The sequence below is a fragment of the Oncorhynchus keta genome, chromosome 34 (assembly GCF_023373465.1).
Source record: "Oncorhynchus keta strain PuntledgeMale-10-30-2019 chromosome 34, Oket_V2, whole genome shotgun sequence".
Taxonomy (NCBI): domain Eukaryota; kingdom Metazoa; phylum Chordata; class Actinopteri; order Salmoniformes; family Salmonidae; genus Oncorhynchus; species Oncorhynchus keta.
In genome coordinates, this window is record NC_068454.1 from 78,865,460 (window position 1) to 78,882,203 (window position 16,744).

Consider the following 16,744-nt stretch of genomic DNA (forward strand, 5'->3'; position numbering starts at 1 on the left):
TTTTTATCGGGTCTGTCTGTCCATTAAAAGTCCCGATACTTGTGTGACGACGAAATAGAGACAAATCATTTATTCAAAAGGCAAATGGTTTAAACGGCATTCATAGATTCGGAACATGACCTCTTTTCTAAACCAGATTTCAGTTTAGAAACGGTTGTTAGCAGTGTAATGGTCAGACCGTCTCAAACAGCAGCAGTGTCTGATCATAGTAGTTAGTGTACCTGGTCCTGGTTTGATCACATGCTATATTCACACATTCCAGAGCTTCTCCCAGCGTGATAAAGATCAGTGCAGATAGTCACAGCATACATAGGAACATGCAACATATTTGGCTGTATTGGCTAAACCACACACACATTTCAAGCTCTGATCCCAGAAATGCCAGAGCCCACGATGCTGCAGGTTATCTATTAGATATGCTGTTCTGAGGAGGCAACACATTGGGCTTCGGATGGTGGTGGGAGTTGAGTGTGTAGTGGTGGAAATGTAGCAGACCTGGTAGTGGGGATTGTGACAATGCTTTGGCCCTGGCAGTAAAGGTGTGTGTTCCATTCCAGTGCGGTCAGAGTGTGTTCCAAGCGAGTGTGAGCAGGGAGTGGGCTGGAGCACTGGAGGAGATGAAACCCACAGCAGGATCATACACCTCAAACTGGACCTCTGACGACGACCTGCAACACACACACAGTCTCACATCAAGGTAACACACACACACGCAAACACACATATCAAGTGTTAACACACACACTTTCACCCACCTGTTGAGGATGGTAAGCACCACTGACCCGTCTGGTCTGATGAAGGCAGAACTTTCCAGTTTTGTTTCCTGACTGAAGGACACACCCACTCTCTGAGACCCCTCCCACAGGAACTTACTGTGTAGCAGAGTTAATTTACTTCAAAACACATACAGATGAGTGATCAACAAGTAAGTTAGGAAAGAAGGGTTCATTTGATAAAGTATTGGTACAGGGTGTCAGACCTGTCCAGGTGGGAAAGTACAGTACCTGAAGTGGGCCATGCTATAGAAGGTGGTCCAGTACCTGAAATGGGCCATGCTATAGAAGGCGGTACAGTACCTGAAATGGGCCATGCTATAGAAGGCGGTACAGTACCTGAAATGGGCCATGCTATAGAAGGCGGTACAGTACCTGAAATGGGCCATGCTATAGAAGGTGGTACAGTACCTGAAGTGGGCCATGCTATAGAAGGTGGTACAGTACCTGAAATGGGCCATGCTATAGAAGGCGGTACAGTACCTGAAATGGGCCATGCTATAGAAGGCGGTACAGTACCTGAAATGGGCCATGCTATAGAAGGTGGTACAGTACCTGAAGTGGGCCATGCTATAGAAGGTGGTACAGTACTTGAAGTGGGCCATGCTATAGAAGGTGGTACAGTACCTGAAATGGGCCATGCTATAGAAGGCGGTACAGTACCTGAAATGGGCCATGCTATAGAAGGTGGTACAGTACCTGAAGTGGGCCATGCTATAGAAGGTGGTCCAGTACCTGAAATGGGCCATGCTATAGAAGGTGGTACAGTACCTGAAATGGGCCATGCTATAGAAGGCGGTACAGTACCTGAAATGGGCCATGCTATAGAAAGCGGTACAGTACCTGAAATGGGCCATGCTATAGAAGGCGGTACAGTACCTGAAATGGGCCATGCTATAGAAGGCGGTACAGTACCTGAAATGGGCCATGCTATAGAAGGTGGTACAGTACCTGAAGTGGGCCATGCTATAGAAGGTGGTACAGTACCTGAAATGGGCCATGCTATAGAAGGCGGTACAGTACCTGAAATGGGCCATGCTATAGAAGGCGGTACAGTACCTGAAATGGGCCATGCTATAGAAGGTGGTACAGTACCTGAAGTGGGCCATGCTATAGAAGGTGGTACAGTACTTGAAGTGGGCCATGCTATAGAAGGTGGTACAGTACCTGAAATGGGCCATGCTATAGAAGGTGGTCCAGTACCTGAAATGGGCCATGCTATAGAAGGTGGTACAGTACCTGAAGTGGGCCATGCTATAGAAGGTGGTACAGTACTTGAAGTGGGCCATGCTATAGAAGGTGGTACAGTACCTGAAATGGGCCATGCTATAGAAGGTGGTACAGTACTTGAAGTGGGCCATGCTATAGAAGGTGGTACAGTACCTGAAATGGGCCATGCTATAGAAGGTGGTCCAGTACCTGAAATGGGCCATGCTATAGAAGGCGGTACAGTACCTGAAATGGGCCATGCTATAGAAGGCGGTACAGTACCTGAAATGGGCCATGCTATAGAAGGCGGTACAGTACCTGAAATGGGCCATGCTATAGAAGGTGGTACAGTACCTGAAGTGGGCCATGCTATAGAAGGTGGTACAGTACCTGAAATGGGCCATGCTATAGAAGGCGGTACAGTACCTGAAATGGGCCATGCTATAGAAGGCGGTACAGTACCTGAAATGGGCCATGCTATAGAAGGTGGTACAGTACCTGAAGTGGGCCATGCTATAGAAGGTGGTACAGTACTTGAAGTGGGCCATGCTATAGAAGGTGGTACAGTACCTGAAATGGGCCATGCTATAGAAGGCGGTACAGTACCTGAAATGGGCCATGCTATAGAAGGTGGTACAGTACCTGAAGTGGGCCATGCTATAGAAGGTGGTCCAGTACCTGAAATGGGCCATGCTATAGAAGGTGGTACAGTACCTGAAATGGGCCATGCTATAGAAGGCGGTACAGTACCTGAAATGGGCCATGCTATAGAAAGCGGTACAGTACCTGAAATGGGCCATGCTATAGAAGGTGGTACAGTACCTGAAGTGGGCCATGCTATAGAAGGTGGTACAGTACTTGAAGTGGACCATGCTATAGAATGTGGGACAGTACCTGAAGTGGGCCATACTATAGAAGGTGGGACAGTACAGTACCTAAAGTGGGCAATGCTATAGAAGAAGGTGGGACAGTACCTGAAATGGGCCTTGCTATAGAAGGTGATACAGTACCTGAAATGGGCCATGCTATAGAATTCAGTATAGTACCTGAAATGGGCCATGCTATAGAAGGTGGTAAAGTACCTGAAATGGGCCTTGCTATAGAAGGTGGTACAGTACCTGAAATGGGCCATGCTATAGAAGGTGGTAAAGTACCTGAAACGGGCCATGCTATAGAAGGTGGTACAGTACCTGAAGTGGGCCATGCTATGGAAGGTGGTACATGACCTGAAATGGGCCATGCTATAGAAGGTGGTACATGACCTGAAATGGGCCATGCTATAGAAGGTGGTACATGACCTGAAATGGGCCATGCTATAGAAGGTGGTACATTACCTGAAATGGGCCTTGCAATAGAAGGTGGTACAGTACCTGAAGTGGGCCATGCTATAGAAGGTGGTACAGTACCTGAAATGGGCCATGCTATAGAAGGTGGTACAGTACCTGAAGTGGGCCATGCTCAGGAAGGTGGTACAGTACCTGAAGTGGGCCATGCTATAGAATGTGGTAGAGTACCTGAAATGGGCCATGCTATAGAAGGTGGTACAGTACCTGAAGTGGGCCATGCTATGGAAGGTGGTACAGGACCTGAAATGGGCCATACTATAGAAGTACAGTGAAGGGACTATAGAAGGTGGGACAGTACCTGAAGTGGGCCATGCTATAGAAGAAGGTGGGACAGTACCTGAAGTGGACCATGCTATAGAAGGTGGGACAGTACCTGAAGTGGACCATGCTATAGAAGGTGGGACGGTGCAGTACCTGAAGTGGGCCATTCTGTAGATGGTGGTACAGTACTTGAAATGGGCCATGCTATAGAAGGCGGTACAGTACCTGAAGTGGGCAATGCTATAGAAGGAGGGACAGTACAGTACCTGAAGTGGGCCATGCTGTAGAAGGTGGGAAGGTGCAGTACCTGAAGTGGGCCATGCTATAGAAGGTGGGACAGTACCTGAAGTGGGCCATACTATAGAAGGTGGGACAGTACCTGAAGTGGGCCATACTATAGAAGGTGGGACAGTACCTGAAGCTGGCCATGCTATAGAAGGTTCGGACAGTACAGTACCTGAAGTGGACCATGCTATAGAAGGTGGTACATTACCTGAAGTGGGCCATGCTATAGATGGTGGTACAGTACCTGAAATGGGCCATGCTATAGAAGGTGGTACATTACCTGAAATGGGCCTTGCAATAGAAGGTGGTACAGTACCTGAAGTGGGCCATGCTATAGAAGGTGGTACAGTACCTGAAATGGGTCATGCTCAGGAAGGTGGTACAGTACCTGAAGTGGGCCATGCTATAGAATGTGGGACAGTATCTGAAGTGGGCCATGCTATAGAAGGTGGTACAGGACCTGGAATGGGCCATGCTATAGAAGGTGGTACAGTACCTGAAATGGGCCTTGCTATAGAAGGTGGTACAGTACCTGAAATGGGCCATGCTATAGAAGGTGGTACAGTACCTGAAATGGGCCTTGCTATAGATGGTGGTACAGTACCTGAAATGGGCCATGCTATAGAAGGTGGTACAGTACCTGAAGTGGGCCATACTATAGAAGGTGGGACAGTACCTGAAGTGGGCCATGCTATAGAAGGTGGTACATTACCTGAAGTGGGCCATACTATAGAAGGTGGTACAGTACTTGAAGTGGGCCATGCTATAGAAGGTGGTACATTACCTGAAGTGGGCCATACTATAGAAGGTGGTACAGTACTTGAAGTGGGCCATGCTATAGAAGGTGGGACAGTACCTGAAGTGGACCATGCTATAGAAGGTGGTACAGTACCTGAAGTGGGCCATACTATAGAAGGTGGGACAGTACCTGAAGTGGGCCATACTATAGAAGGTGGGACAGTACAGTACCTGAGGTGGGCAATGCTATAGAAGAAGGTGGGACAGTACCTGAAGTGGACCATGCTATAGAAGGTGGGACAGTACCTGAAGTGGGCCATGCTATAGAAGGTGGGATGGTGCAATACCTGAAGTGGGCCATTCTGTAGAAGGTGGTACAGTACCTGAAATGGGTCCACGCTATAGAAGGTGGTACATGAAATGTACAGCCTGAAATACTATAGAAGGCTGGTACAGTACCTGAAATGGGCCATGCTATAGAAGGCAGTATAGTACCTGAAATGGGCCATGCTATAGAAGGTGGTACAGTACTTGAAGTGGACCATGCTATATAAGGTGGGACAGTACCTGAAGTGGGCCATTCTATAGAAGGTGGTACAGTACTTGAAGTGGGCCATGCTATAGAAGGTGGTACAGTACCTGAAATGGGCCATGCTATAGAAGGTGGGCCAGTACCTGAAGTGGGCCATTCTGTAGAGGTGGTACAGTACCTGAACTTGAAGTGGGCCATTCTATAGAAGGTGGTACAGTACCTGAAATGGGCCATGCTATAGAAGGTGGTACAGTACCTGAAATGGGCCATTCTATAGAAGGTGGTACAGTACCTGAAATGGTCCATGCTATAGAAGGTGGTACAGTACCTGAAATGGGCCATGCTATAGAAGGTGGTACAGTACCTGAAATGGGCCATGCTATAGAAGGCAGTATAGTACCTGAAATGGGCCATGCTATAGAAGGTGGTACAGTACCTTGAAGAAGTGGGCCATGCTATAGAAGGTGGTACAGTACCTGAAGTGGGCCATTCTGTAGATGGTGGTACAGTACTACCTGAAGTGGGCCATGCTATAGAAGGTGCTACAGTACCTGAAATGGGCCATGCTATAGAAGGTGGGACAGTACCTGAAGTGGGCCATTGGGCCTGTAGATGGTGGTACAGTACAGTACCTGAAGTGGGCCATTCTATAGAAGGTGGTACAGTACCTGAAATGGGCCATGCTATAGAAGGTGGTACAGTACCTGAAATGGGCCATGCTATAGAAGGTGGTACAGTACCTGAAATGGGCCATGCTGAGGTGGTACAGTACCTGAAATGGGCCATTAAATGTAAATGAAGGTGGTACAGTACCTGAAGTGGGCCATGCATTCTGTAGATGGTGGTACAGTACTACCTGAAGTGGGCCATTCTATAGAAGGTGGACAGTACCTGAAATGGGCCATGCTATAGAAGGTGGGACGGTGACAGTACCTGAAGTGGGCCAGGTTCTGTAGAAGGTGGTACAGTACTTGAAGTGGGCCATTCTATAGAAGGTGATACAGTACCTGAAATGGGCCATGCTATAGAAGGTGGTACAGTACCTGAAGTGGGCCATGCTATAGAAGGTGGGACCTGGAATGGGCCATGCTATAGAAGGTGGTACAGTAGGTGGTACAGTACCTGAAATGGGCCTTGCTATAGAAGGTGGTACAGTACCTGAAATGGGCCATGCTATAGAAGGTAGAAGGTGGTACAGTACCTGAAATGGGCCATGCTATAGATGGTGGTACAGTACCTGAAATGGGCCATGCTATAGAAGGTGGTACAGTACCTGAAGTGGGCCATACCTGAAGGTGGACAGTACCTGAAGTGGGCCATGCTATAGAAGGTGGTACATTACCTGAAGTGGGCCATACTATAGAAGGTGGTACAGTACTTGAAGTGGGCCATGCTATAGAAGGTGGTACATTACCTGAAGTGGGCCATACTATAGAAGGTGGTACAGTACCTGAAGTGGGCCATGCTATAGAAGGTGGGACAGTACCTGAAGTGGACCATGCTATAGAAGGTGGTACAGTACCTGAAGTGGGCCATACTATAGAAGGTGGGGACAGTACCTGAAGTGGGCCATACTATAGAAGGTGGGGTACAGTACCTGAGGTGGGCAATGCTATAGAAGAAGGTGGGACAGTACCTGAAGTGGACCATGCTATAGAAGGTGGGACAGTACCTGAAGTGGGCCATGCTATAGAAGGTGGGATGGTGCAATACCTGAAGTGGGCCATTCTGTAGAAGGTGGTACAGTACCTGAAATGGGCCATTCTATAGAAGGTGGTACAGTACCTGAAATGGTCCACGCTATAGAAGGTGGTACAGTACCTGAAATGGGCCATACTATAGAAGGTGGTACAGTACCTGAAATGGGCCATGCTATAGAAGGCAGTATAGTACCTGAAATGGGCCATGCTATAGAAGGTGGTACAGTACTTGAAGTGGACCATGCTATATAAGGTGGGACAGTACCTGAAGTGGGCCATTCTGTAGATGGTGGTACAGTACTTGAAGTGGGCCATTCTATAGAAGGTGATACAGTACCTGAAATGGGCCATGCTATAGAAGGTGGGATGGTGCAGTACCTGAAGATGTGGCCATTCTGTAGATGGTGGTACAGTACCTTGAAGTGGGCCATTGCTATAGAAGGTGGTACAGTACAGTACCTGAAATGGGCCATGCTATAGAAGGTGGTACAGTACCTGAAATGGGCCAATGCTATAGAAGGTGGGACGGTGCAGTACCTGAAGTGGGCAATGCTATAGAAGAAGGTGGGACAGTACCTGAAGTGGACCATGCTATAGAAGGTGGGACAGTACCTGAAGTGGACCATGCTATAGAAGGTGGGACGGTGCAGTACCTGAAGTGGGCCATTCTGTAGATGGTGGTACAGTACTTGAAATGGGCCATGCTATAGAAGGCGGTACAGTACCTGAAATGGGCCATGCTATAGAAGGCGGTACAGTACCTGAAATGGGCCATGCTGAGCGTCTGCTAAATGACTTAAATGTAAATGTAAGGTGGTACAGTACCTGAAGTGGGCCATGCTATAGAAAGTGGTACAGTACCTGAAGTGGGCAATGCTATAGAAGGAGGGACAGTACAGTACCTGAAGTGGGCAATGCTATTGAAGGTGGGACAGTACCTGAAGTGGGCCATGCTGTAGAAGGTGGGACGGTGCAGTACCTGAAGTGGGCCATGCTATAGAAGGTGGGACAGTACCTGAAGTGGGCCATACTATAGAAGGTGGGACAGTACCTGAATTGGGCCATTCTATAGAACGTGGGACAGTACCTGAAGTGTGCCATGCTGTGGAAGCTCACAGACACACCTTCAATTCATCAGTTGGCCCCTGTAACATTTCACAACCAGCACAACCAGCACCTAAGCTACTAACTTGATCATACACAGGAATCTGATACGTGTGTGTCTTACCTGTGTCTTACCTGTATGATGCTGTGTGCGTACTGCTCAGCTCTCTCCCAGCTGTACTCCTCTGTCTGAGGGGCTCCAGCCAGCTCAGGCCTCCGTTCCAAACAGGTAGTATTCTGGGTACAGGTGGTGGGTAGTGCCCAGGGAGAGCTCTGCCGGCACCAGGGTGTCCAGGTACCAGTACATCTCTCTCTCTCTCTCTCTCTCTCTCTCTCTCTCTCTCTCTCTCTCTCTCTCTCTCTCTCTCTCTCTCTCTCTCTCTCTCTCTCTCTCTCATATATATTCCTTTCCTCCCTCTCTCAAAGCCCCCCTCTTCTTTCAGAGTGCTTCTCTCAAACCACTCTAGCCCAGTGTGGCAGTAGCAGAGGTGTGTGTGAATTTCTAAGCAAACAGCTGGAGACAGGGCTTTCTCCTATAGAGCTCAACTCTAGCCCAGTTTTATGGAATTTCTAAGCAAAAGCGGTCTGCCTACCCATGTCAGAGACGCAAACTCGGTCTCAACCTTTAAGTCCTTACTGAAGACTCATCTCTTCAGTGGGTCATATGATTGAGTAGTCTGACCCAGGAATGGAAGGTGAAGGGAAAGATTACTGTTATAATATATGCCATTTAGCAGACACTTATGTCCAAAGCGTGCATAGATTTGAGGTATTTTGGTGGTTCCGGGAATCTCACCCACTACCCTGCATTACAAGCTCCATACATTACCAACTGAGATAAAAGAACCTGTAATATGGACTTCCTCTATAACCAACTTCATTACCAGAATGCAACTACTAACTAAATATCACTTTTTCCTTTTGTCAATTATGTACCTGCCTTAGATACACATGTCATATAAAGTGAGATGTGGCCTGTAGTTGGTCATCTGTCCAGCAGAGGGCTCGTTGCCTGTGGTCACGGCCCAGAATGATAGGTTGTATTTGGCATACTCCTCCAGGAACCTGAGGGAGAGGAAGTAGAATGAATACTCAGAGAGAGGGGGAAAAGTCCAACTCCTCTGTAAGGCTCCATGTGCCCAGTATGATACCTGACATAGTATTTAGTCCAGGTTTAGGTGTATATACTGTATGATACCTGACATAGTATTTAGCCCAGGTTAAGGTGTGTATACTGTATGAATCCTGACATAGTATTTAGCCCAGGTTAAGGTGTGTATACTGTATGATACCTGACATAGTATTTAGCCCAGGTTAAGGTGTGTATACTGTATGATACCTGACATAGTATTTAGTTCAGGTTTAGGTATGTGTACTGTATGATACCTGACATAGTATTTAGTTGAGGTTAAGGTGTGTATACTGTATGATACCTGACATAGTATTTAGCCCAGGTCTTGTGCTCCTTGCCCCCAGGCTGGCCCTTCAAAGAGCCCTTGCTAGAGAGAGCACTGTTGGTTTGCAACCATGCGGGGTCGCTCCAGGAATTGGCCAGCAGAGACAGGGGTCGGAGTGACAGGACCTAGGCTCGCTGCAGCAAGGGGATCTGGGATTGGACCAACAACAGGAAGTGTTGTGGGTAGATACATTTAAGATGACTTGTGTCCAGGTCTCTCTTGAGCCTTGTGTCCAGATCTCTCTTGAGCCTTGTGTCCAGATCTCTCTTGAGCCTTGTGTTCAGATCTCTCTTGAGCCTTGTGTCCAGGTCTCTCTTGAGCCTTGTGTCCAGGTCTCTCTTGGGCCTTGTGTCCAGGTCTCTCTTGGGCCTTGTGTTCAGATCTCTCTTGGGCCTTGTGTCCTGGTCTCTCTTGGGCCTTGTGTTCAGAGAGCCTTGTGTCCTGGTCTCTCTTGAGCCTTGTGTCCTGGTCTCTCTTGAGCCTTGTGTCCAGGTCTCTCTTGGGCCTTGTGTCCAGATCTCTCTTGGGCCTTGTGTCCAGGTCTCTCTTGGGCCTTGTGTCCAGATCTCTCTTGGGCCTTGTGTCCAGATCTCTCTTGGGCCTTGTGTGAGCCTTGTGTTCAGATCTCTCTTGAGCCTTGTGTCCAGGTCTCTCTTGGGCCTTGTGTTCAGATCTCTCTTGGGCCTTGTGTCCTGGTCTCTCTTGGGCCTTGTGTTCAGATCTCTCTTGAGCCTTGTGTCCTGGTCTCTCTTGAGCCTTGTGTCCAGGTCTCTCTTGAGCCTTGTGTCCAGGTCTCTCTTGAGCCTTGTGTTCAGATCTCTCTTGAGCCTTGTGTTCAGATCTCTCTTGAGCCTTGTGTCCAGATCTCTCTTGAGCCTTGTGTTCAGATCTCTCTTGGGCCTTGTGTCCAGGTCTCCCTTGAGCCTTGTGTCCTGGTCTCTCTTGAGCCTTGTGTCCAGGTCTCTCTTGAGCCTTGTGTTCAGATCTCTCTTGGGCCTTGTGTCCTGGTCTCTCTTGAGCCTTGTGTCCTGGTCTCTCTTGAGCCTTGTGTCCAGGTCTCTCTTGAGCCTTGTGTTCAGATCTCTCTTGGGCCTTGTGTGGTCTCTCTTGAGCCTTGTGTCTCTCTTGAGCCTTGTGTCCTGGTCTCTCTTGAGCCTTGTGTCCAGGTCTCTCTTGAGCCTTGTGTCCAGATCTCTCTTGGGCCTTGTGTCCAGGTCTCTCTTGAGCCTTGTGTCCAGGTCTCTCTTGGGCCTTGTGTCCAGGTCTCTCTTGAGCCTTGTGTCCAGGTCTCTCTTGGGCCTTGTGTCCAGGTCTCTCTTGAGCCTTGTGTCCAGGTCTCTCTTGAGCCTTGTGTCCTGGTCTCTCTTGAGCCTTGTGTTCAGATCTCTCTTGGGCCTTGTGTCCTGGTCTCTCTTGAGCCTTGTGTCCAGGTCACGCTTGAGCCTTGTGTCCAGGTCACGCTTGAGCCTTGTGTCCAGGTCTCTCTTGAGCCTTGTGTCCTGGTCTCTCTTGAGCCTTGTATCGAGGTCTCTCTTGAGCCTTGTGTCCAGGTCTCTCTTGAGCCTTGTGTCCAGGTCTCTCATGAGCAGCCTTGTGTCCTGGTCTCTCTTGAGCCTTGTATCGAGGTCTCTCTTGAGCCTTGTGTCCAGGTCTCTCTTGAGCCTTGTGTCCAGGTCTCCCTTGAGTCCATGTCTCTTGTGATAGAAAAAGTACATATTTACCTGATTTGTTTGATATTAATAGTTAACGGTTATGTACTTAACAAAAAGTAGGACATTTATGTTCTGTTTAATTATGTGTTTCTGTTAAGAGATGGTTTCCACTCTAGCTTCCTGCAGTTTGTCTGGGCATATGTTCAAGGAAATTAGATTTTGCTAGAGATAGATTGAGCTGACAATGACTTGGTGATTTAAAACCTAAAGCTGGCATTCCATAGACAAGATGTGGTATGTGTGACTCGAGATAGCCTGGAAGAGTTTAGAACAATGCCTCATTGTCTCATCGTCCTGGCATCTGGGTGACAAAGCCGGGTTGGGGTAAAACAACACCCCATGCAGACAACCAGGAGACTGAGCAGCCAGACCAGTCAGTAAGACGCCAGACCAGCCAGACCAGTCAGTAAGACGGACCAGCCTGACCAGTCAGTAAGACGGACCAGCCTGACCAGTCAGTAAGAGACCGGACCAGCCAGACCAGTCAGTAAGACGGACCAGCCAGACCAGTCAGTAAGACGGACCAGCCTGACCAGTCAGTAAAGCGGACCAGCCTGACCAGTCAGTAAGGCGGACCAGCCAGCCAGACCAGTCAGTAAGACGGACCAGCCAGAAAGACGGACCAGCCTGACCAGTCAGTAAACGGACCAGCCTGACCAGTCAGTAAGACGGACCAGCCAGACCAGTCAGTAAGACGGACCAGCCAGACCAGTCAGTAAGACGGACCAGCCAGACCAGTCAGGAAGACGGACCAGCCTGACTAAGCATTTTGATGTCCTATATAATCTGTTTGATCATTTTCAGTTTGGCTGTTGGGTTGAGTAGTTTCATTATTGCAATAATTAATCGATATTGAATAAAGATGATTGTTTGAAGAAATGACAAAGTCTCTCTCACTTGATTAGAATATTTCACCACACTCTCGAGTCCAGGTCTCCCCTTAAAACAAGACTAACCTGGTTAAATAAAGGATCAATAAAATAAACAAATTGTACGGTGTGAACCCAGTGGAAAATTGAATAGTACTCCTGTATGCCATCATATTTTATGTTGAATCTCATCCAAACTTTTCTCTTTGTCAACAACAGAAAATGACTTCATATTGATCAGAAACAGTGCTATTTGTAGACAAAAAGGGGTTTTATCTTACCTGAAAGGGTTCTATCTGGAACCTTTCTTTTCAGAGGTTCTCCTACAGAGATAAAGGGTTTTACATAGCACTCTTTTTTTCTGAGAGTGTACCCAGTACAGTAACTATAATGTTTGTGTTGCCTCATCCAGTCTCTGTAAAGGACCCATTCATTCTACAGCTATCCTTTGAAAATGGCAGCCCGTGATAGATTTTGTCATGGGTGCTCTGGGGGCTGGTCCCTATAACTTGTGTGCATTGGAGTGTGACTGTTTGAGGTAGTGGACAGGTGTCTTTTTTATACTGATAACAAGTTCAAACAGATGCCATTAATACAGGTAATGAGTGGAGGACAGAGGAGCCTTTTAAAGAAGAAGTTACAGGTCTGTGAGAGCCAGAAATCTTGCTTGTTTGTAGGTGACCAAATACTTATTTTCCACCATCATTTGCAAATAAATAAATTAAAAATCCTACAATGTGATTTTCTGGATTTTTTTCTCATTTTGTCTGTCAGTTGAAGTGTACCTATGATGAAAATTACAGGCCTCTCTCATCTTTATAAGTGGGAGAACTTGCACAATTGGTGGCTGACTAAATACTTTTTTGCCCCACTGTATGTGAGAATGCTATTCATTGACTATAGCTCAGCATTCAACGCCATAGTGCCTTCAGAGCTCATCAATAAGCGAAGGACCTTGGGACTAAACACCTCCCTCTGCAACTGGATCCTGGACTTCCTGACGGGCCGCCCCCAGGAGGTAAAGGGAGGTAACGACACATCTGCCACACTGATCCTCAACACGAGCCCCTCAGGGTGCGTGCTCAGTCCCCTCCTGTACTCCCTGTTCACCCACGACTGTGTGGCCAGGCACGACTCCAACACCATCATCAAGTTTGCAGACATCACAACAGTGGTAGGCCTGATCCCCGACAACAACGAGACAGCCTATAGGGAGGTCAGAGACATGGCCGGGTGGTACCAGAATAACAACCTATCTCTCATCGTAACCAAGACTAAAGAGATGATTGTGGACTTCAGGAAAAGGAGGACCAAACATAAGTATTTGGTCAAAAACAAAAGTTTATCTCAATACTTTGTTATATACCCTTTGTTGGCAATGACAGAGGTCAAATGTTTTCTGCTCCCGAGAAAGCAGTATATCGTTTGCATTGTGCTCGTCAGACTCATTAAAGGAAAAAAAGGATTCTGCCAGTCCGTGGTGAGTAATCACAGTCCTGATGTCCAGAAGTTATTTTCGATCATAAGAGACGGTAGCGGCAACATTATGTACAATATAAGTAAAAAAACAAGTTACAAACAACGCAAATAAAAAAATAAAAAAACACAATTGGTTGGGGACACGTAAAACGACGGCCTTCTTCTCCGGTGCTATTTTACAACTGTCATACCCAATCATCCGAACACAAAATAAAAGCTTGTTTTTACTCCAATGTTTGTAAACATAGTAAAAGTACACAAACACTATAACTTACCATTTTGATATCCTGGATGGTCAGTCCTTGCATCCATAGCTCTGTCTGTAAATTTAAGAGTGGTTACATTTATCCAGCCCTATCCCTCAGCTTTTTACCAAAACAGGGCCAGGGATGACGTTTGGTTAATGTTTCAACTGCAGATTGACACTTTAAGATGGGTGGGGAATAACACATACATTCTTCAGAAACACTGTTCTGTTAATAATTGCCTAAGGCTTATTGCAACATACCGGCCGCCTACTCATCTTCAGTTATTCCATGGTAATGACTACTACCTGATGTTATGGAATGATAAAGAAATGTGGGCGATTACTGAGAAACATCCTCGTTTAACTTGTCACAGAATTCTAATGACTTCCATAGAGGGGTGTTGAGTAAAAACCTTCCAGAGAACCATTGTGAGTGGGAGTCATGCCTATTCTTCCAGCATTGACACATTGAATAAACAATCTGAAGCATTCTATCAATTAACACACTCTAGTTTTAAGCATCTGTTACAGAAAGGGTAGGTTTAAGGCCCTATCTTACCAAGTCCTTTCCTCACTCCTGAGTCTTAAAGTAATGCCTTGGCACGTTGAGGAGAAAGTGACACTTTGAGGAAACATTGCAGGAAAACATTCAATAACAGATTTATTTTCATCACAGAAAAACTGATAGGCTACTACAGGATTCTCTAGACATGGGATTTCAACAACTATCTTTCTTTCCTCAAACCGTGTCAGAACTTAACTGCTTTATAGTGGTGAATGTGGTATTTTCTGGTTTATTTGAATAGGGACAGGTACCAACGCATTAACACATTTAATAAACAATAATCTGATGCATTGCACCATAGTGTATAGCTCATACTAGTTTTCAACACCTGACTAGAGGTGTTGATTGTGCTTCTGGAATATGGTGAGTCATTGTCAGTGGTGTAAAGTACTTAGGTAAAAATACTTGAAATACTTGTCTTTGTCCAGCAACCGGCTCAGAGGCTCACAGACTGTTGATAGGTGTGGCATGAACTTGGCAAAGCCGATGAGACACTGTTCTCCTTTTGCATCAGACGGGTTTGGCTTGTCGAGGATCACTCTGACTTTGTCAAGGTCCGGCTTCAGGGCTTTGGCCGAGAGAATGCGACCATGGAAGTGGACATCTTTCACCTTGAACTGCAGCTTCTTCAGGCCAAGCGAAGCTTAACTGATCGGCAGCGCTCCATCAGTGGCAGGAGCTTCACATCATGAATATGTTCTGCTTCTTCGTCTGTGTCACCACAGCCTACGATCAGGTCATCATCGGCTATGGGTTCAATGCCCTTGAGCCCAGCCAATAACTTGTGCTGCTTGCGTTGGTATATCTCAGGCACAACTGAGACACCAAATTGTTTCAGTGCTTGGTTCAGATGCTTTGGGTTGATGCAGACCCTCAGCTTCTCTGGTTTTTTCACTATGACCATATTGCTGATCCAGTCAGTTGGTTTAGTCACAGATGTCATGTGGCCATCGGCCTCATACTTGTCCAGCTGGGCCTTCACAGCCACTTTCATTGCAATGGGCACATTGCGAGGAGCACACTGGACTGGAGTGATGCTCTCATCCACTTCAAAGTGTACCTCCCAGGAACTGATTCAACGGGCCTGTTGAATATATCGTCATATCTGCTGAGTAGTTGTTCTTTGGACAGGGGTCCATGCTGGACATGATCCACAATGTGCAGGTCATTTGGTATCATACTGTACACATACCTAAACCTGGACTAAATACTATGTCAGGTATCATACAGTACACATACCTAAACCTGAACTAAATACTATGTCAGGTATCATACAGTATACACACCTAAACCTGGACTAAATACTATGTCAGGTATCATACAGTATACATACCTAAACCTGGACTAAATACTATGTCAGGTATCATACTGTACACATACCTAAACCTGAACTAAATACTATGTCAGGTATCATACAGTATACATACCTAAACCTGGACTAAATACTATGTCAGGGATCATACTGTACACATACCTAAACCTGGACTAAATACTATGTCAGGTATCAGGCGTTTGCATGTAGAGCCTGAGAGGAGAGAATGTTTTGCGTCCACGAATTACACATTCGGTCACAAAGATGCCCATAGAGCTCATTAGCTCTCCTGAGTACAGCTTTAGTCTAGTATCACTGGGCAAGAGGTGTGTATCAGGTGCCAGGTTGATTTAGTCTTTGTAGCTTTGTTGCTTGTTGTGTAATCGTAGTGCCACAAACCATTTCTTCCCTCTTGAGTGTACAGCCCCAATTGATCCATGCATGTAAATGTCACTTTCACCGTTCTGAAACTGAGTGACATCATCAACACAGTAAATCTTGCCCTCACTCACCCGTCTTTTTCTTTTGAGACACACTTTTACAAAGTGATTATTAGTTCCACAAGCTCTGCATGGTTTTCCGTAGGCAGGGCAGTGCTCTTTGCCTCGTGCCTGTGTATTTTCACAGTATTTACATCAATGCAGGTGTAGCAGCACGGTGGCTAGGAAAAACTCCCTAAAAAGGCCAAAACCTAGGAAGAAACCTATAGAGGAACCAGGCTATGAGGGTGGCCAGTCCTCCTTCCGGCTGTGCCGGGTGGAGATTATAACAGAACATGGCCAAGATGTTCAAATGTTCATAAATGACCAGCATGGTCGAATAATAATAATCATAGTAGTTGTTGAGGGTGCAGCAAGTCAGCACCTCAGGAGTAAATGTCAGTTGGCTTTTCATAGCCGATCATTGAGAGTATCTCTACCGCTCCTGCTGTCTCTAGAGAGTTGAAAACAGCAGGTCTGGGGCAGGTAGCACGTCCGGTGAACAGGTCAGGGTTCCATAGCCGCAGGCAGAACAGTTGAAACTGGAGCAGCAGCACGGCCAGGTGGACTGGGGACAGCAAGGAGTCATCATGCCAGGTAGTCCTGAGGCATGGTCCTAGGCCTCAGGTCCTCCAAGAGAAAGAAATAAACAATTAGAGAGAGCATACTTAAATTC

At 46.8% G+C, this 16,744-nt stretch overlaps 2 protein-coding genes and 2 long non-coding RNA genes across 5 annotated transcripts; 3 read left to right on the top strand and 1 right to left on the bottom strand.

Annotated features, from left to right (window-relative positions):
- Window positions 1-139: 139 nt before the first annotated feature.
- On the bottom strand, window positions 140-2,572 carry LOC127915306 (uncharacterized). Of its 2 annotated transcripts, none has more exons than XR_008090960.1 (4): window positions 2,445-2,572; window positions 1,977-2,192; window positions 756-1,112; window positions 140-668 (listed from the first exon to the last, which is right to left on the bottom strand). It is a non-coding gene; the product is annotated as an uncharacterized LOC127915306 (long non-coding RNA). The 2 variants fall into 2 exon arrangements; XR_008090959.1 differs by having other exon boundaries at window positions 756-1,148.
- Window positions 2,573-2,964: 392 nt separating this feature from the next.
- LOC127914910 (enterin neuropeptides-like) lies at window positions 2,965-6,100 on the top strand. The gene is made up of 4 exons (XM_052492683.1): window positions 2,965-3,448; window positions 4,143-4,826; window positions 5,168-5,242; window positions 6,057-6,100. The coding sequence occupies exons 1-4, from the start codon at window positions 3,286-3,288 to the stop codon at window positions 6,098-6,100; spliced, it is 966 nt and encodes a 321-aa protein (XP_052348643.1). The 5' UTR covers window positions 2,965-3,285.
- A 4-nt stretch (window positions 6,101-6,104) lies between these two features.
- Window positions 6,105-8,345, top strand: LOC127915305 (uncharacterized). The gene is made up of 2 exons (XR_008090958.1): window positions 6,105-6,175; window positions 7,365-8,345. It is a non-coding gene; the product is annotated as an uncharacterized LOC127915305 (long non-coding RNA).
- A 208-nt stretch (window positions 8,346-8,553) lies between these two features.
- Window positions 8,554-14,735, top strand: LOC127914911 (uncharacterized). Its single transcript, XM_052492684.1, has 6 exons — window positions 8,554-9,761; window positions 10,053-10,196; window positions 10,365-10,460; window positions 10,572-10,643; window positions 10,716-11,114; window positions 14,706-14,735. Exons 1-6 carry the CDS (start codon window positions 9,603-9,605, stop codon window positions 14,733-14,735), a joined length of 900 nt encoding a protein of 299 aa, XP_052348644.1. The 5' UTR covers window positions 8,554-9,602.
- The last annotated feature ends 2,009 nt before the right edge of the window (window positions 14,736-16,744 follow it).